The 21,046-nt window shown below is 44.3% G+C and overlaps 1 protein-coding gene across 6 annotated transcripts in view; it reads right to left on the reverse strand.

The window, feature by feature from the left end:
• Positions 1-911: 911 nt before the first annotated feature.
• TFDP2 (transcription factor Dp-2 (E2F dimerization partner 2)) overlaps positions 912-21,046 on the reverse strand; it is a 243,274-nt gene continuing 223,139 nt past the window's right edge. For 5 of the 6 annotated variants that reach the window (XM_012002657.1, XM_012002659.1, XM_012002661.1 and 2 more), the window contains 4 exons: positions 19,405-19,556; positions 14,958-15,124; positions 9,386-9,491; positions 912-9,169 (listed from right to left, as the gene is read on the reverse strand). In XM_012002657.1, the coding sequence (XP_011858047.1) occupies positions 8,986-9,169; positions 9,386-9,491; positions 14,958-15,124; positions 19,405-19,556 (609 nt within the window). In that variant the 3' untranslated portion in view covers positions 912-8,985. The remainder of the gene's footprint in view (positions 9,170-9,385; positions 9,492-14,957; positions 15,125-19,404; positions 19,557-21,046) is intronic. The other variant, XM_012002656.1, reaches the window with a different exon arrangement.

Here is a 21,046-nt window from a genome sequence, read left to right on the forward strand (position 1 = left end):
TTTTGCTTTTGTTGCCCAGGCTGCAGTGCAATGGTGCAATCTCTGCTCCTTGCAGCCTCTGCCTCCTGAGTTCAAGTAATTCTCCTGCCTCAGCCTCCTGAGTAGCTGGGATTACAGGCATGCACCACCACACCTGGCTAATTTTTTGTATTTTTAGTAGAGACGGGGTTTCACCATGTTGGCCAAGCTGGTCTCAAACTCCTAGCCTCAAGTGATCCGCCCACCTCGGCCTCCCAAAGTGCTGGGATTACAAGCGTGAGTCACCGCACCTAGCCTATTGTTCTTTTTTATTTTAATTCTAGCACTTTGGGAGGCTGAGGTGGGAGGATCACTTGAGGTGAGGAGTTGGAGACCATCCTGGTCAACATAGTGAAACACCATCTCTATTAAAAATACAAAAACTAGCCGGGTGTGGTGGCATGTGCCTATAATCCCAGGTACTCAAGAAGCTGAGGCAGGGGAATACCTTGAATCCAGGAAGTGGGGGTTGCAGTGAGCCGAGATCGCACCACTGCACTCTAGCCTGGGCAACAGAGACTCCATCACAAAAACAAAAAACAAAAAAAAGCCTTTTTTTTTTTTGAGATGGAGTCTCACTCTGTTGCCCAGGCTGGAGTGCAGTGGTGTCATATTGGCTCACTGCAACTTCCGCCTCCCGGATTCAAGTGATTCTCCTGCCCCGAGCAGATGGGATTACAGGCATATGCCACCACACCCAGGTGATTTTTGTATTTTTGGTAGAGATGGGGTCTCACCATGTTGGCCAGGCTGGTCTCGAACTCCTGACCTCAAATGATACGCCCACCTTGGCCTCCCAAAGTGCTGGGGTTTTAGGCGTGAGCCACTGCCTTTGGCCTAACACCTTCTTTTTAAACTAAAAACTTTCTGACCCACTAGTAATGAGACTAACATTATTTTAAAGTGTTTATTTTTTTCTATAATACATTTCATTCAAATCATAAACGTCTGATACTTTTTTTTCTCAAGAACAACTTACACTCATTTGAGATGCTTTTTCTTTCTTTTAATCTTATAGGATGGACAAAGATACACTTTAATGGATAAAAAACATCAGAGTTCATTACAAATACAGCTTCCCAGGCCCCACCTCCAGTGCTTCTGACTGAGCGTGTGGGACACATCCTAGGATCACAAAACTGTAAAACTCCCCCAGACAACTCCACGGCAGGCAGGCCTGGAACCACCCTTAGTGGAACACTGCTTAGGACTTGTCTGTTATCTACCAGAAGCAATTTCAGAAAATCCAGGAATAATTACGTATACAGAAATAGCTCTTCTATAAAATTTCCATATAAAAATAATGGTATTTATTTACAAAGTCTGAGATACTACAAAATAATATATCATATTAGGTTGTGTACTTCCATCTAATAGAGAAAAGTCTACGTTGGGCAAGTCAGATGTGGTGGTTGCATTTTCCTCTTATCTCTTGTTTAAATTGCTTAAAGCATGTGGCACCATGATGTATCCTTCATGCAGAAAAAAGGAGAACTATATTTTCTGGAAATAAAACCCAATAGCACATAGTCAGAGGAAAGCATCTTCAGATGAAAAGGTGAACAACCTAGTGATTTGGGCTCTCACGGCCCTTTACCCACCGCTTTTTTTTCTTTTTCTTTTGAGATGGAGTTTCGCTCTTGTTGCCCAGGCTAGAGTGCAATGGCACGATCTCGCCTCACTGCAACCTCTGCTTCCGGGGTTCAAGCGATTCTCCTGCCTCAGCCTCCCGAGTAGCTGGGATTTCAGGCATGCGCCACCGCACCTGGCTAATTTTATATTTTTAGTAGAGACAGGGTTTCTCCATGTTGGTCAGGCTGATCTTGAACTCCCAACCTCAGGTGATCCTCCCGCCTCGGCCTCCCAAAGTGCTGGGATTACAGGCGTGAGCCACCGCGCCCGACATACCCACCTCTTTCGTCCAAAACTCAAGGATGATGGCGGTGAACCAAGTGCATGAAGGAACTCAGTATTGAAACGTGATCCCCGGAGTGCAGCCGCTTGGGCAGCCAGTGCGTATGCTTAGTAGGGGGGTTCCATTTTTCAGGACAGAGAGGTTGACCCTGTCACGGTACTGCTGGCAAAAATAGAACTGCAACAAGCCCAGAGGAGCTATTCAGAAGAAAAGTAGCCCCGTCGTCAGTGACATTTTAGTATGAAAACCCTGGCCCCAGTGTGAACAAGCACAATCACCAGGCCGTGTGACATGAAGCTTGGCCATGATGAAGTATGGTGACAAATGGCATGCAGTGAGGCATGACAAGGGATGAGTTTTTAAATCCAAACGTGATCTGGGGAAGCTTCCCTGTTATGATTCGACAAGTCATGGGCAGCAGCAGCTGGTGTGTGGAAGGACCAGTTGGTCACTGAACTCCTTGGGTCCCTGCCAATGGCCAGCGTGGGGAGTCCTTGTCTGTGGAGGTCTCAGCCCCGGGGTTTTCTGACTTGAGAGAGGCCTAAACCTGACACCACGGCCTCATGCTGGGGCTCAGGAGAGGAGTCCCGCTTCTGCCCCTCAGCTGTTTGGCACTTGGTGACACAGGACTGATGCTAATCCAAAACCTGTCTGGCAGGACTGTGGTGACAGCGTGGCCCTCACGGAGGGAAGCGGCTCTGGGTTTTGGTGCAGGCTCTGCCACAGACAGGCTGAGGGAGGGGAAGCAAGTCAAGCTCTCGCTTGCTTCCCATCTCTGCTCTCCCCTATCCTGAGACCTGCGGCGAAGGGGCGAGGCCTGACCCTGAGCGTCAGCTAGTATGGCCTCCGATGCAGCTAGAAGCAGGGAAGACCAAAGTCTGCTGAAATAGCAAGGGGCAAGACAGCATTGGCTTCAACAGGCCTTTTTTGTAAAGCAAAAGGTAAGATGACAAGATCCGGCCTTGTCTGAGAACAGCTGCACAGAATACACGTTATAAATTAGTACTTTCTCCTATCTCAGCACCCTTGTGAATGGGTGTCAGAGAAATTTCTGGACCTGTTGGGGACTCCCAGGGCTTAGCCAGACGGTCTAAGTGTTGTTGTGCCCACTCACTTTTTCTTCTTTAGCATACTGTGGAGTGAGACGTGGAAAAATCGGATCCCAGCGATTATCTAAGCATAACTTCTCAGATACATTTTGGTTAAGGGACTATTTCCTGAGAAATGTTATAATTTATGTGGGTATTGAGCTTGAATTTTTTTTTATTGTAAAATCTTAGGCCGGGCGCGGTGGCTTAAGCCTGTAATCCCAGCGCTTTGGGAGGCCAAGGTGGGCGGATCACAACATGGTAAAACCCCGTCTCTACTAAAAATACAACATGGTAAAACCCCGTCTCTACTAAAAATACAAAATTAGCCGGGCATGGTGGCACATGTCTGTAATCCCAACTACTTGGAAGGCTGAGGCAGGAGAATAGCTTGAACCCTGGAGGCAGAGGTTGCAGTGGCTGAGATCGTGCCACTGCACTCCAGCTGGGGCAACAGAGCAAGACTCCATCTCGAGGGGAAAAAAATATGCAAACAGCAGGCTTTTCTCTTCTTAGTAACCATGTTTGGCTTGAGTGGAAGTTTAACCAAACACTGTTATCAACTGGGAATTTGAGGGCAGGGAGGCACATTGCTGAGGGTCATTCAAATGGCATGGTGCAAGCTCCTGATAAATAGTGTGGGTCTTTGGGAAATGCATATTAGTTTTCATCAGTGCTTGGGACCATTGCTTTGGGTGCATGAATATGGGAACCCACTTGGGAAAACGGTTCTTAGAAATCCAGTCATCAGCTTCACCAAAGCCAGCCCATATGCAGAATAGAGATGATCTCTTTGATATAGCCAACAACTTAGAAACACGGAAAATAGTTCTCAATTTCTAATCATTTTTCTTTTTTTCTTTTTTGAGACAGAGTCCTGCTCTGTCACCCAGGCTGGAGTGCAGTGGCAGATCTTGGCTCACTGCAACCTCCGCCTCCTGGGTTCAAGTGATTCTCCTGCCTCAGCCTCCCTAGTAGCTGGGACTACAGGCGTGTGCCACCACGCCAGCCTAATTTTTGTATTTTCTAATGATTTTTCTACTGCATAGATTCAGTTGGAAAGTAGTGAACCTTTGTTAGAATCTTCTCTTGGTTTACAGAAACTGCTGGTAGCTAACTTTGCTTTGAAGTCTTAAAAGTTCCTGAACAGACTCCAACCTGAAGGCTTGAAACTGGAACAGTGGGGCCTCTGGAACTTAGGAGAGATTCCAAGTGCATGTTATGGGACAGAGTGGCTTGTTAAGAAAGTATAGAGACATCTGTCTTTCCACTGTCTGACTCAGTAAAACTGTCTCTTTCCCAGAGGGGCCTCCCCGGCCACCCCCAGCCAAAGTAGCCTTTCCCAAACGGTCCCACTACGCTGCTGTTTTTTCCACAGCACTCATCAATCTGCACGTGTTCCATCTGTGATCACGTTTCCCCAGTAGGAGGAGAACCCAACAACGGCAGGGCTCTGGCTGTTCCGCCCCAATGCCTGCGCACAGTAGGTACTCAAATGCTTACTAAATGAAGGATGAAATATTAAGATTCACTGTCCAACCCTCACCCCTTACTTACCACTAAGGCAGCACAGTTTTAAGGTCTACTTCACAGACTTGTTGGGCAGGGACAGCCCATTTTGTTAGGGGAGGGAGCTTGATAGTATTAAAGCGCCCTTGAAATGAAATAATTTTTTACAAGCTAAATAGAGCCAGGCGCAGTGGCTCACAACTGTAATCCCAGCACTTCGGCAGGCTGAGGCGGGCGGATCACCTGAGGTCAGGAGTTTGACACCAACCTGGGCAACACGGTGAAACCCCGACTCTACTAAAAATACAAAAAATTAGCCAGGCATGGCGACATGCGCCTATAATCCCAGCTAGTCCGGAGGCTGAGGCAGGAGAATCGCTTGAACCTGGGAGGCAGAGATTGCAGTGAGCCGAGATCGCGCCACTGCACTCCAGCCTGGCGACAGAGCGAGACTCCGGTCCCCCCTCCCCCCAAAAAAAGGCTAAATAGGCTTTTCCCCCAGCGCCCCCCTCTCTCGGTGTGGTTATGGCAGGAATCGCTGAGGTAGTTCTCATCCTCTGCTAATCCACACTCCCTCCCACACACACACTGTGCTAGAGGGAGCCTAAGTCACATCTATACTTGGAGCAACTCTGCTGTCTCTATGACCCAAATAGCCATAAAGAGTTGTGGTTTAGCAGTTACAGATGTCTTGCAGGGCTAAACTGAGCCACTCCTCTGTGAAATATTTCCATTTGAGGCTGGGCGTGGTGGTTCACGCCTGTAATCCCAGCACTTTGGGAGGCTGAGGCGGGCGGATCACAAGGTCAGGCGATGGAGACCATCCTGGCTAACACGGTGAAACGCCATCTCTACTAAAAATACAAAAAATTAGCCAGGCGTGGTGGCGGGCACCCGTAGTCCCAGCTACTCGGGAGGCTGAGGCAGGAGAATGGTGTGAACCCGGGAGGCGGAGCTTGCAGTGAGCCGAGATCGCCACTGCACTCCAGCCTGGGCGACAGAGCGAGACTCCGTCTCAAAAAAAAAAAAAAGAAATATTTCCATTTGAATTATCTGACAGGAGCTACTTTGTTTTCAAGGTCTGACCCTGGCATTATTTTTCGAATATGGCAGAGTACTGTTATAACTAAAATTTGCTAATGGCAGGACTTATCCTCTTTATCCTGCTAAAATGGCAGAAACCACATAGCTTTTTCTTCCCATCACTTCTTTAAAGAAATAAATTGAAGGACGCCAAACCTGTGGCCATCGTCTGTAGTTTCTCGGGCGGTGGGTGTGGCTGAGGGGTGGAGGACCGCCATGTTGGCCCCTGCTTTCCCGCCTTCCTCCAAGGCCCACCTTGATCATAAGGCACAAGGTATACAAACACCACAACTGCTCTCACCACAGGAAACGAGCACGTGGAGGAGACAGACTGACAGCGGGGAAGAGGAAGGCAGTGTGGTAGGCACCTGGGGCCCATAAGCGCTGCTGTGTGCCTAGGCGGCACCAGCCTTCCCAGTGAGAGCCAGACGCGCAGGTCCTAGTGCCACTGTGCATGTCCTAAATAGAGCCAGCACTTCCTCAGTGAGTGATGCCACACGCTTGAAAGGGGGACAGCCACACTCGCCCTCAAGGGGAGAAGGCCTCTTGAACTCCCCACAATCAGTGTGTGCCAGCACCCCGGGGAGGGGTGATCTGTGTATGGCAAGTAACCCGGCATGCCACTATAACAAAGCAGCCTGGGCATTGGAACCACAACTTCCCTCCCTGCAGCCCCCACCTTTTTTTTTTTTTTTTTTTTTTGAGACAGGGTCTTGCTCTGTCACCCAGGCTGGAGTGCAGTGGTGTGATCTTGGCTCTCTACAACCTCCGCCTCCTGGGCTCAAGCAATCCTCCCATCTCAGCCTCTTGAGTAGCTGGGACAACAGGCATGCCCCACCACACAAGGCTAATTTTTATATTTTTGTAGAGGCAGGGTTTTGTCATGTTGCCCAGGCTGGTCTTGAACTCCTGAGCTCAAGCAATGTGCCTGCCTCGGCCTCCCAAAGTGCTACGATGATAGGCGAGAGGCGCTGCACCTAGCCCCCAGTTTCCTAACACTGCTTCACTTTAATTTTGTGTGAAATTGTGACTCAGTGCTGAGCTTTGGACCCAGATAAATGTTGAGGGGGAATACAGAAGAGAATTGGCCTTTCTAAACAGCTCAACCCAGTTTCTAAAGGCAAGATTTTACTCCAGTGACATATACTGGTGACCATGATGTCACTCTGTCAGCCAGCCTCAACAGTAACCCAAACACAACGCTGAGGAAGAGACCGTTTCCCACCAACAGCACACACCTATGGCTGGGGTGGCTAATGGTGGGGCACCAATAAGGATAAGAGTCTTTGGCGGCTTTCTTTTTTTAAGCCCATATTTTATCAATTTAAAGCATGAGAGTAGCAGAGATGGAGAGTAGAGAAGAAAACAGGTTCCCAAGAACTCTGGCAAGAATGTTGCTATTTGGTGAAGGAATGATTATCATTAGTGTACCTGTCTTAAATTCTGAAATGCATCTTGGGACCTGCAGTTCAATATTTTGAAGACTACAAAGGTAGCTGTGGCCGTTGGCCTCTCCAGGTCCCTGCTGGGTCCCAGAGATGAGAAAGGGTGAAGTTAGTAAAAGAGGAGGCTGCCCCTTAAAGGACAGTTGGTTTGGAGGGAAATCCCGATCCATGCAGTTGAAATGTCCCCTGCAGGTCCCTGGGGACCTGCTGTCACCTCCCCGGTGTTCCTGACTAGTCTGAGAGGTATGCTTCAGAACCCACGATAAGACCAAGTTCTCTAGAAACTGCCTCTATCTCTGAGTCTGTACTATGGCTTATTTCTGACAGAATGAGACTTTTGTATCAAAGGAGCTCCAGCTAAAGTTGAATGTTTTTCTTTCTCAGTTTTTATGGCCTTATTAAACATGTTTAGCTAGCCAAAGCTTTCTCCTCCTCACCAGGCTCACTGTCAACATGGTGGTGGGGCTAGAAAGAGGCACCACAGGAAGAAGCCTGCACTTCCTCCAAGGGATTTAAAAAAGAACCAATTTGGGCCATGCTTGGTGCATCTAGCATCATCTTGGGATAAATCCACATGATTCAGGTCAAAGTTTTGGAGTTAATTTTCCCATTATTATTTGCTCCTTTCCAAGGCCTTAATGTGAAATTCAGGGTCTGGCCATGGTGGCAGATGTCCCTACACTCTTTCATTCAGAGAAGAAGCAGTTGTGAATACACCACTGCAGTATTTCTAATGACATCTTGAGCCATAAACAACATAACTGCACTACCATATATCCAGGCAGTAGGAGTGTTCAGTTTTCCAGTGTTTCTGTGAAACACTAAATATTGGATTAGTTTGAAATGCAACTGACCCCAGGAGTAGGTTCAATAAGGTCATTCTGACTAATGAAAATGTGAAAAAAGGTGACATGTAGAAGGAAACATTGCTGTTCATATTCTTGAAATAGACTTTTCTTTAAGACAAAATTAATGACATTTGGTTTATCTTCACAAATTGCACACTGGGTGAGAGCATACAATTGCTGCAGGGAACTGTAGGCAAGCAATTTGGTCATAGGAATTTGTCTTGTTTTAAATGAAAAAGCTATATGAAATGCATAGCTTTGATTAACCTAAAGATACATTTTTCCTCTTTATAAAACTCCAGATTTAGGATGCTGGCAAAAGGCAGTGCTGGCAAAGTATTTAATGCACATGGAAATGCTATTCTATTTTGGCTTCCAGAAGTAGCCCTAGTAAATTCTATGCATCAATGCATTGGCTAATAATAATTTCAGTTTTACTATAAATTATCTAAATGTCACTTAAGTACTTAAGAAGTAGCGCTTGCTCCTTTCTAGAAGCTGTCTAAGGCAGCTGATGCATAAAGCACCTTAACTAGACCTCCAACTAGTTCAGCAGTTCAATCTGTGCCCCTCGGCCACAGGACTGCCCTCGGTATCCCTCACTACACAGCTCCCCTCTCCTGAGGACTTTTCATGTTCATTTCCGCCTTGTCAAAGGCAGTCCAGGCAGGGAAGAGAAACGTCAGAAACATGATCGTCAAGGACTGCTCCGTGTAGCAATCTCAATTCTAAGAATAATTACATGGGTGTGAGGAACACAAAAATCCCACCTCACAGAAGATAAATGAGCACACTCACACTGCCAACTCTTCAGGAATTATCCTCACTAGCTCCTCAGAAAGCATGCTTTGTTTGTTATATCATCTACTGCTCTGTTGGCCAGACTTTCATTCACACTATGTTAACTTTCATCTCAATCATCTCAGCCTTCATGTGATTTGCTTATTGTGTTTCTCTAGTTTTCACTGAACACACAGTGCAAACAAAGGCAAAGACTGAAGCAATCATTTCAAAAACAAGAGCTCACACTACAAACACACATGAGCATCACATATTGAAACGTAGGCTTTCTCTTGTCTTTATTCTGGGGAGGAGGAATCCTCCTCATCATCTTCCTCATCTTCATCATTGAACGAACAGGGGGTCTCGCCTCGGGACTCGGAGCAGTGAGAGGCCGCACTGCTGGACTGGTGACTGTTTGGGGCCAGGAACTGCCCAGTTGCTAAGGCCACTTCTGCATCCAAGCATAACCCTTGGTTTACACTAGCAAACAATTAAAAACACACAGGCTCATTAATGTGGTATAAACAGTTTTGTAAAATATAGGAATAAAAACATAGGAAGGAGGTGCCATTGGTGAGATCTGCCACAAACCTGCTCAGCAGGACCTGTGCTGGCAGTAACATGACCCCGGCTCACCCCTACACAGACAGTCAGGGCTCTGGGGTTTGCCTTTCTAACCCTGAAAAAAATACGTACCTTGACTGGGGTAAGGTGGCACCAGTGTTCAGGTCTAAATTTGAAACTGATTGGGTAGAGTTCAGAAGTAGTCCCTGATTTAACCAAGAAGGTCCTGTGGAGATATCTAAAGGAAAAAATGAGAACAAAAAATGTCGGTCCTGCAAGTTTTGTGGCTGCTGTTGTTACAGTCTGAAGAAAGCACAGAAGAGCAAGAGCTAAGCTTATTCTTCATGACAGCGAGACAATTCTCTTGCTGTGAGAAGAACCCAGGTTTCTTCATCTTCTTGGAAGAAAAAGAAACTCTAGAACACAAGAGCAGGAAAAAAAAAATACGGGAAGGCAGCTTATGGAGAGAAGGTATTCAAATGAAAACACTCACAGGCGCTTTCTTACTCTTTTTTCTTAGATAAGCCCTCCAGAGCACAGCCCATGGGATGCAGCCCAGTGTACCATCCTCAATGCCTGGGCTGCCCTCACCACAAAAGACCTGGACTGTGGTGTTGACAGCCAAAGCCAGAAGTGGGAAAAGAGAAAATCAAATCAGAAATACATGAGGTAAGAAGGCCACCCTGCTTAGAGGGCAGACAGATCTGTTTTGGCCAAAACCCCTGCCGCAATGTCTTTTCAGGTGCCTGCTGCTGGTGAACTCAATGCTGCTACTCATCAAATACCTATTCTTTTTCCTGACAAGATTTTTCCTGGTATCCTTTGCTTTCTAATTCAAACTAGCTCTTATTTTTAAACTCATATGCAGTCATGTTTTTAATGAGGTGGAGACAGACATTACTGTTTTAGTCTACAGAAAATATTTTGGGCTGGGCACAGTGGCTCATGCCTGTAATCCCAGCATTTTGGGAGGCCAAGGCGGGCGGATCACCTGAGGTTGGGAGTTCAAGACCAGTCTGTCCAACGTGGAGAACCCACCTCCACTAAAAATACAGAATGAGCTGGGCGTTGTGGCGCATGCCTGTAATCCTAGCTACTCGGGGGGCTGAGGCAGGAGATTCGCTTGAACCCAGGAGATGGAGGTTGCAGTGAGCTGAGATTGCACCATTGCACTCCAGCCTGGGCAACCAGAGTGAAACGCCATCTCAAAAAAATAAAAAAAAAATAAAAAAAAATTTTTTGGTATCTCCTTGCCATCTTCTTTTCTATACATATACCACATTTCTCCTATGACAACACTGATCAATTCTTATTGTAATTTTACTGGTTTAATACTTCTAATCTTCCCATCTACAGTGTTAGCTCAAAGAAGGCAGTAACTGGAACATGTAAGATCTAAATGTGGCCAGGCGCAGTGGCTCATGCCTGTAATCCCAGCACTTTGGGAGGCCAAGGTGGGCAGATTGCTTGAGCTCAGGAGTTCAAGACCAGCCTGGCAAACATAGCAAAGCCCCATCTCTATTAAAAATACAAAAATTAGTCAGGCATGGTGATACACGCATGTAATCCCAGCTACGAGAGGCTGGGGCAGAAGAATCACTTGAACCCAGGAGGTGGAGGTTGCAGTAAGCCTAGATCATGCCACTGCACTCTAGCCTGGGTGACAGAGCAAGACTCTATCTCAAAAGAAAAACAAAAAAAACCCCAAAAAAGTTACTGAATGAATGAGTATAGTTTTGTCAGCTGCCACTTCTTTACAAAATAAGTGGTAGATACATTAAAAATAATTCCTAAAAAGAAATTATATAAGCCCAAACACATACTCAGAAAATGTAATCTGCCAAAATGAGCTATGATTTAATTTAATCAAAATCTTTTTGCAATTACTGTACAAAAAAATGAAACTACATGATTTAGATTGGAAACTCTGGTATCCAAACAAGAGGCCATTCCCATGTAGGAAAAAAGTAAACTAAATGACTATGCTAATTTTAAAACCGTCTTATGAACCTTTTTCTTTGAGACAGCTGTGGAAAAAAAAGACTTCAAGCCTAAGAAGAATAGCAGACTTTAAATACATTAAATAACAATAAGTCTGTACAAGAAAATAACATTAATGCCAGAATCCTGTGCTGAATATTAATTAGTATATAGAACTATAGAAACCTTCTGTCAGAACACAGCTATTTACTTGTTTGTGAGCATAACACATTACATTCTCTTTTTACAATGGATTGGAAAAGCCTACATTTCTTTCCTATTATCACAGGATCCACACAATGGTTCTCACACTCCCACCCAGGCCATTCTGCCCCTTTACACATGAGAGGCACATGTTTCTTCCTTTGAACTAACCAGAAAGTCTGTATCCCAGTCTGCAAATGAGGTCACGAAGAGATCAAAACCACAGAGCCTGCCTAATCGCCCTGAGCCTTTTCACTGGGAGTAAGCTAAAATAAAGTGCTGGTGATTTATTGAGTAAGCCCTTTATTCAGATTCTGCTGGCCTTTCAATGACACAGCAGGACCCAGGCTGGAGAGCGTGGGGAGAGAGCTGGGTGGGGAGACAGAACAGGTGGGCCGAGGGGCAAGGAGAGGCGGGGGGCCCTTGCAGGGGATGAATGGTGCCAACCGAAGAACTAAAACAGAAACCGGATCTCAGCCAAGAAACTCTTCTGTTGTGAGCAAAGGGCCAAATCATAGAGTAAAACAAAATTAAAGCTACCTTTTTGCTTACATGGGATTTAATGTATCTTAGAACTAGCATTAAAATGCCTTTAAAAAGCGATGTGAAATTCTAGATGGTTATACTTACAAATGAAAGAAACAAAAGAAAGCAAAGGCAAAATCACTGCTTACATATTCAATTTTTTTTTTTTTTTTTTAAAAGGCAGCGTCTCACTCTGTTGCCCAGGCTGGAATGCAGTGGTGCGATCTCTGTTCACTGCAATCTCCGCCTCCCAGGTTCAAGTGATTTCCCTGCCCCAGCCTCTCAAAGAGCTGGAATTACAGGCATGTGTCACCATGCCTGGCTAATTTTTGCATTTTTAGTAGAGATGGGCTTTCGCCATGTTGGCCAGTCTGGTCTCGCACTCCTGACCTCAAGTGATATGCCTGCCTTGGCCTCCCAAAGTGTTGGGATTACAGGTGTGAGCCACTGCACCTAACCTATATAGTCAAATTATATCTGCGAAATATGTAATATTTTCAGGAATTAGGAAAATCAGGAAGATTTCTAAATTAGTAAAAAAAATCTTAATTATAAGACACGTAAAACATAGTGCTTCTATTTTCAAGTATACTCAGTATAATTTTACAACTCAATAAAAAGACAAGTAACTTTATTTAAAAATGGGTAAAGGATGCACTGTGGGAGGCCGAGATGGGTGGATCACCTGAGGTCAGGAGTTTGCGACCAGCCTGGCCAACACGATGAAATCCCATCTCTACTAAAAATACAAAAATTAGCCAGGCGTGGTGGCGGGCGCCTGTAATTCCAGCTACTTGGGAGGCTGAGACAGGAGAATCACCTGAACCCGGGAGGTGGAGGTTGCAGTAAGCCGAGACTGTGCCATTGCACTCCAGCCTGGGTAACAGAGCAAGACTCTGTCTCAAAAAAAAAAACAAAAAAAACCCAAATGGGCAAGGGATGTGAACAGACATATTTCTGTTCATATACAAATAGTCAATAAACACATGAAAAGACGCTCAACATCATAAGTCATTAGGGAAATGCAAATCAAAATTACAGTGGGAGCCAAGGCAGGTGGATCGCTTGAGCTCAGAAGTTTGAGACCAGCCTAGACAACATGGCAAAGCCCCATCTCTATCAAACATACCAAAAAAAAAAAAAAAAAGATTTAACCAGGCATGGTGGCACACATCTGTGGTCCCAGCTACTCAGGAAGCTGAGGTGGGTGGATCGTTTGAGCCTTGGAGTTTGAGGCTGCAGTGAGCAGAGATTGTGCCACGGTACTCCAGCCTGGAGAGCAAGACTCTCTCCCCTCCACCACTGCCCTTCCTTGCCCCCCACAAAAATCACAGCGATACCACTTCACTTCTGTGAGGATGGCTATAATTCAAAAGATGTATAATGACAAGTGTAGAAAAGGATGTGGAGGCCAGGCACGGTGGCTCACATGTATAATCCCAACACTTTGGGAGGCTGAGTCAGGCGAATTCAGGCCAGGAGTTCCAGATCAGCCTGGCCAACATGGTGAAACCCTGTCTCTGCTAAAAATACCAAAACTAACCAGGTGTGGTGGCAAGGTACCTGTAATCCCAGGTACTCAGGAGGCTGAGGCAGGAGAATCACCTGAACCTGGGAGGTGGAGGTTGCAGTGAGCCAAACTGCGCCACTGCACTCCAGCTTGGGCGACAGAGTGAGACTCCATCTCTAAACAAGTAAATAAGGATGTGGAGAAATTGGAACCCTCATCCATTGCTGGTTGGACTGTAAATGGTGGTACAGGAGCTTTGGAAAACAGTTTGGTATTTCCTTAAAATGTTAAACACAGAGTTACCATATGACCCAGCAATTTTACTCTTAGGTGTATGTTTTTAGAGCTAAAAACATATGTTTACACATAAACTTTTATAAAAACGTTAACAGCAGCATCATTCGAAATAGCCAAAAAGTGGAAACAGTCCAAATGTCTACCAACTGATGAATGGATAAACAAAACGTGGTCCATCCATACAATGGAATAGTATTTGGCAATAAAGAGGAATGAAGTACTGATGGTGCTACAACATGAACGAACCCGAAACATTACACTACGTGAAAGAAGCCATCCACAAAATACCCCATGCTGTAGGGTTCCGTTCACACAAAGCCTCTGTCTAGAATAGGCAAATTCATAGTGACACAAAGTAGATTAGTGGTTGCCAGTGGCTGAGGGAGAATGGGGGAATAGAGAAAGACTGTTAATGGTTTGGGTTTCTTTTTGGGTTTTTAAATTACAATATTCTGGAATTAGATAGTGGTGATGATTAGCAACCTTGTGGGTATACCAAAACACCACTGAACTGACATTTTTAAATGGTGTATTTTATGGCATGCGAATTCAATCTCAATTTAGAAAAGTTACAATGATATAATTTCAGGCCCACCTGATTGGGAAAATAGAACACTTCTACTCTGCTGGGGAAAGTGTAATTTGGTAAAATCAAATTGAAAATTTTTGGTATCATCTAGTAAAGCTGAAGATGTACCCAACTCTGACCTAACAAGTTCAATCTGTACGTTTGCATGTGGTCACTAGGATACATGTATAGGAATGTTCAAAGCTGCACTGTATTTGAACATCAAGGAATCGGAAACAAACTAAAGGTTTATTTTCAGAAAAATAAACAGAAAAGCTGTGATGTATTCATATAATGGAATTTTACACAGGAGTAAGAATGTATGAATTACATCTACATTATATACTATTACATCTAAATTGGCTCACTCAGCACTACATTTGACTCTTCAGAGAGATCTAGTAATTCCCAGTACCTAGCTTAAATAGATTGTTTCATAACATTATATACTATTACATAATCTAATTTTTGAAAAAATGGTCCTAAAGTGTTAAAGGTTTCAGTCTGTCGACACAAGCGCAGATGTTCTAAAATTTTGCAATTTTCTATAAGAAAGGTTTTAACAAGTTTGGATTCAACATTTAGTCAGGGACAACACATGAAAGCATCAGTTAACATACCTGTGATATAACCTTCTAAAGCCTTTGGCACCAGGGATTTCGCAAGTTTTAGATCCTCCAGAGAGCATTTGCCTGACTCCAGGCCAAATGACATTCCCATCCGCTTTAGTACTTCTATGTCATCATGGATCTCAAAGGTGTTGTCAAAATTGAAAAGATACTCAAACCTGCATCAGGAAACAAAGTAAAGGGTTTTTGGTGGTGCTGGAGAGGTCTGAATAGTTTTGTATTCTGTACTTTAAGTAACAGAATGGGGGACTAAATCCAGCTATAGTGCTAGAAATGGCTACCATTTAGAGAGCCATGAGTCATTCTGCTCTGTCAGGGGAATGACATCTCAAATAAAACACTTTCCCAATTAAAACAAAATTCCTCTGACAGATGATAGAAATCCACAAACTTTAGCCCTAACACTGTTGCAAACAGAGGATAGAAATTTTGTTCTAAATCCAGTACTTTTCAAAGTTGCCTATAGCTTTGCCACAAAAGAAAAGCCTTTCTACTTTAATATTACAATATCCCTATTCTGAGTTGAGCTGTTAGCTTTGAGGAAAAAAACATTTTGAATGCTTACTTCATTTTCATGAGTCAACTGTTAGCTATGGCCTACTTTAGATAAGCAATAAATAGAAGACTTTCAATAAATGAAAACAACCCCAAATCCTGTCCTGAGACACTAAGTAGTAAAATGTTTTAAGAAAAAGTGTCACATGTAATACAAGCACATTTCCAAATATGCTTGAAAAGCACCCAAACTGGATGCCCAGCTTCCCAGGCAGCTTCCCAGCAGCCCAACACACTTCAATCAAGAGGCAAAAGAAGGAAGACACAGTCCTTCCGACTCCTAGGCTAGGCCTGGAACACCTTCGTCATGGGCTGCAGGGACAAGGTTTGGGGACAATGGTAGGTTTCACCTGGTCATGAAATTCTATTAAAATCATATGAGGGTAAAATTTTATACCCTATTTAAGATAATTTGAACAACAGATTATCTTAGGAGCAAAAATTATAATTTGAAGCAAAATACCAATTTAAGTAATCTATATGAATTTGATTAAAGTACAATAACAACTTTTTAAAAAAATCTGAAGTGGGTACCTGCCACAGGGATGATTTCAGGCATCTGTTAAAAGCAGATCGCTTTGTAAATGTAATCCTCATTGTGGAAAGCCTCCCGGCTAATTATGGGGAAAGGTTGCATCACCAAAGTAACTGAAAGATAGGGTTTTTGGACCTATGTTGGATAACAAGCTTGTACAAGCTACTCAGAGTCTCCTTCCCTCCACTCAAAGGAAGGGCATGAGTCAGGGACCACCCAAGAGATGGAAGCCTCACCAGATTCCAGCCTGGGGGAACAGTGTCCATAATTCCCCTAGGCCAATGATTCCCAGATTTTCCTGTCATTCTTTTTAGACTTAAGAGAGTAACCTAAGAAGATAGTTTTATAATTCTCCATACAAAACAAGAGACTAACTAGAGAGAGTAACTAGAATGCTAAGTTTTGTGTTTTTTATCTGAAAAGATGCTAACCATTTTCTAGAATTCTCGGTTTTCTTTTTTTCTTTTCTTTTTTTTTTGAGACGGAGTCTTGCTCTGTCGCCCAGGCTGGAGTACAGTGGCACAATTTTGGCTCAGTGCAACCTTTGCCTCCTGGGTTCAAGCGATTCTCCTACCTCAGCCTCCTGAGTAGCTGGGATTACAGGCGCGTGCCACCACGCCTGGCTAATTTTTGTATTTTTAGTAGAAATGGGGTTTCACCATGTTGGTCAGGCTGGTCTTGAACTCCTGACTTTGTGATCCACCCACCTTGGCCTCCCAAAGTGCTGGGATTACAGGCGTAAGCCACCATGCCCGGCCTGAATTCTCAGTTTTCTGAGACTGTTAATGGTCCTCTCTGACATATATTTATAAAGAATTTGCAAGTGTGTGGAAAATAATTCAGATATCTACCACTTACTGACCACTGGGCTGGGTTCTATATTAATTTATCCATAACTTTTTGAAACTGGCAAGGTAAATTCTATAATTCTTATTTTTGTGGAGAAAGGAACACAATCTCAGAGAGGTTAAGAAACTTAAGAAGAGGCTGGCATAGTGGTTCATGCCTGTAATCCCAGCACTTTGGGAGACTGAGGCGGGCAGATCACGAGGTCAGGAGATCGAGACCATCCTGGCTAACACAGTGAAACCCTGTCTCTACTAAAAATACAAAAAATTAGCCGGGCATGGTGGCGAGCCCCTCTAGTCCCAGCTACTCGGGAGGCTGAGGCAGGAGAATCGTGTGAACCCAGAGGGTGGAGCCTACAATGAGCCAAGATTGCACCACTGCACTCCAGCCTGGGAGACAGAGCAAGACTCCATCTCAAAAAAAAAAAAGAAACTTAAGAAGATTAAAAAATGGATCAGCTTTAGATGGCCAAGGAGGTGTGCACCTGCAGTCCCAGCTACAAGGAAGGTTGAGGCAGGGGGACCGCTTGAGCCCAGGAGTTTGAGGCTGCAGTGAGCTATGATCATGCCTGTACAAAGCCACTGCACTCCAGCCTGGGCAATAGCAAGAACAGTGAGAATCCACTCTTTTTTTTTTTTTTTTCTTTTTGAGACGGAGTTTTGCTCTTGTTGCCCAGGCTGGAGTGCAGTGGTGCAATCTTGGCTCACCTGCAACCTCTGCCTCCTGGGTTCAAGCGATTCTCCCACCTCAGCCTCCCGAGTAGCTGGGATTACAGGTGTGAGCCACCATGCTAATTTTTGTACTTTTAGTAGAGACAGGGTTTCACCATGTTGGCCAGGCTGGTCTCGAACTCTTGACCTCAGGTGATCCACCCGCCTTGGCCTCCCAAAGTGCTGGGATTACAGGCATGAGCTGCCGCACCCGGCCAAGAATCCACTCTTAAAAAAATATGTTGGTCTGGTTTACTTCATAAGCTACACAGTCTCTACTATTTCCTTTTGTGTCTATAGTCTCAATTATCAAATAGTTTTGAAATTCCTGCTGCTTTTCTTTCTTTTTCTTTTTGAGACAGAGTCTTGCTCTGTCATCCAGGCTGGAGTGTAGTGGCACAGTCTTGGCTCACTGCAACCCCTGCCTCCCAGGTTCAAGCATTTCTCCTGCCTTGGCCTCCCTAGTAGCTGGGACTACAGGCGTGTGCCACCAAGCCTGGGTAATTTTTCTATTTTTAGTAGAGACAGGGTTTCACTATGTTGGCCAGGCTGGTCTCGAACTCCTGACCTCAGGTGATCCACCAGCCTCGGTCTCCCAGAGTGCTGGGATTACAGGCGTGAACCACCGCGCCCCTCCGACTCTTCTTTTGTGTGTGTGCCTTCTTACTGAAGTGGCCCGGAATCTCTGGACACAACAGAGACCGGCAGGGGGCGTAAGAGCGCCAGGAAGAAGAGTGGGAAAACAAGTGACAGTGAAGCCCAAGGGCAATATCAAGGCTCTAGGAGACTGGAGGTTCTGGTCTCCCTGGGACAGTTCTGGTGTATGCCTGTGGTACCGATGCAATTATTAGAGTCTTCTTTTGCATTAATAAATCCCAATTTGAACAATAAATTATAGGCTGACCTTTTGTAACAGCAGCTAACATTTAAAAAATGCTTACCTCAAGTCATCATAGACATTAACTTATTTAATCCTCAAAACAAGGCTGGGAAGTGATAGGGGCCCCAGTATCATTCCTATTTGTTCTTGAGAAAACAGAGCTTTGCAGCAGCGAAGTGGGGGAGCCACAACTGGTACATGCATCCGTCTCACTCTGCACCCTATATATACTCTTAACTCTTTTATGGTACTGGTCACAGCCTGAAGACCACTGAGAGAAACTTTTTCATGAATGGTAAAATACATCACAAATTAATTCTATATTTTAAAAAGTGCTACTTCTTATTTGCCATGATGAATATTATCATTGATCTTCGTTAAAATGTAAAAACACAATTTAAAGAAAGCAAAGAATGTGCCAGCATTTTCATGTCTATTTATACATTCATTAATAAACAGAAGCATGCATAACTATGATATAGCAAAACAAAGAAATAATTGGTTTAATGCCACATGTTGACCTACAGTATTCCCATAATAAACTGTGACAGTGAATCACCAATGAATCTACCTTGTCCCAGACCCACAGTGCTGGGCTAACTTATCACAGTTATTTGCTCAGACTTACCACATACATGCAGCATGTCATAGGTTGGGCCCAGACACCGCCACACAGATATAATACAGACAGCACAGTGCCTGGCACAAGACAGGGGACCATAGAGGGTGAGGGTTGGAGCACACACTAGTGCAAGATTGCACCCATGGTTCAGGAGGTGTTTCATATGCCCCAAGGAAGCCAGCCTTGGAGGGGTGCAGATAATAAAGTGCATCCTTCTTGAGTTTGCAAATGATATGAAAATGTTAACAGAAGGCCAGTCCTGCACCCATCCCTAGTTCTCCACTCACTTGTCACTGGAGATGCTGCAATCTATGACTGTTTTTCTGCTTGTATTGATGATTATGAATGGCAGCTGAATGGTAGAGTTCAGAGCCGGCGGGCCCTGGTTTTGCTGCTCATTTTGTCGATTTCTCTGTACCAGGTTTTTGAAAGCGATTTGCTGTAATGATCAATAAAAAGAATGTGGTCAAATGTGCATAAGTGAGTTGGAATTTAAAAGAATTAAGATAATACCTTTAAAATATAGCTTAAAATTAGAGAGTTTAAAGAGAAAGCCCACCTGCACTAATGAATTAATTTAAAAAATTAAACATTTCAGAAAGAATGATCTAACTCAATACATACATTTTTCCATCATCCATAGAAACAGAACCTCACAATCTGGTAGAGAACCAGCAGGCACCTGGAACTCTTCAGCAAACGACACAGGAAGGGTCATACCATTTATCTAACACAGACTCCTGAGAGTTTGGGGTCAAATATGCCCTTTAGGATGTCTAGCCCAGGGATATGCAAACATTTTAAAGTCACAAAATCCTTTCTTCAAATAAAATATCACTGGAGGTCGGGCACAGTGGCTCACGCCTGTAATTCCAACACTTTGGGAGGCCAAAGCAGGTGGATTGCTTGAGGCCAGGACTTTAAGGCCAACCTAGGCAACATGGCAAAACCCTATCTTTACAAAAAATACAAAAACTAGCTGGGCATGGTGGCATGTGCCTATAGTCCCAGCTACTCAGGAGGCTGAGGTGGGAGGATTGTTTGAACCCAGGAGGCAGAATTTGCTGTGAGCAGAGATCATAGCACTGCATTCCAGACTGGCTGACAGAATAAGACCCTGTCTCAAAAAAACAAAGCAAAACAAAAAAACTCATGTAAAACAGATGGAAGTGGCACTGTTCAGGCTGGCTGCAGTGAGGCCAGGTCCTAAACTCTGCCACCTCAGCCCTCAAGCACAGCCACATGGTTTCTAAGGCACCTCCACAGAACTTCTCAGCATCCTCTGGGCACAGTCTGGAATCCAGCCCCAGCCTTCCCCAACCTGACACTTCTAGATGAGGTAACTGAGGCTCAGTGTTAATTATAAGATACATCAAGGCCTAAATCTTTTTACTGGATCTTGCTGCTACTTTTAGTTAATAACCATTACTCAAAAGCCAAAGAAAGTGATCTCCCTTTTAGACGGAAGCCGCAGTGAGCCGAGATCGCACCATTGTACTCCAGCCTGGGCAACAAGAGCAAAACTCTGTCTCAGAAAAACCAAACAACAAACAAACACACAAACAAATAAGTTATCATTATAACTTTTTTAAATAAGGCAAATGTATGACAGAATTTCATAGCTAGACTGTATGCGGTTCAAGTTTTTCATCTGGTCAAGAAATAACGTTTTAAAAGTTCCTCAAGTCAGAGCCATTCATTCCCCTTCATTAGCTTGTTATATCTTGTCACCCTGTAGTGATAAATTTATTTTTTACATTTTAGCAATCTTATGATCAGTATTGTTTATTTCAGGTTCTGGGCCTTAACTAAAGTTTCAGTAAGATTACTATTATTGGCCAGGCATGGTAGCTCACACCTGTAATCTCAGCACTTTGGGAGGCCAAAGTGGGAAGTTCTCTTCAGCCTAGGAGTTCGAGGATGCAGTAA

Source organism: Mandrillus leucophaeus, unplaced genomic scaffold (assembly GCF_000951045.1).
Source record: "Mandrillus leucophaeus isolate KB7577 unplaced genomic scaffold, Mleu.le_1.0 Scaffold693, whole genome shotgun sequence".
Taxonomy (NCBI): Eukaryota; Metazoa; Chordata; class Mammalia; order Primates; family Cercopithecidae; genus Mandrillus; species Mandrillus leucophaeus.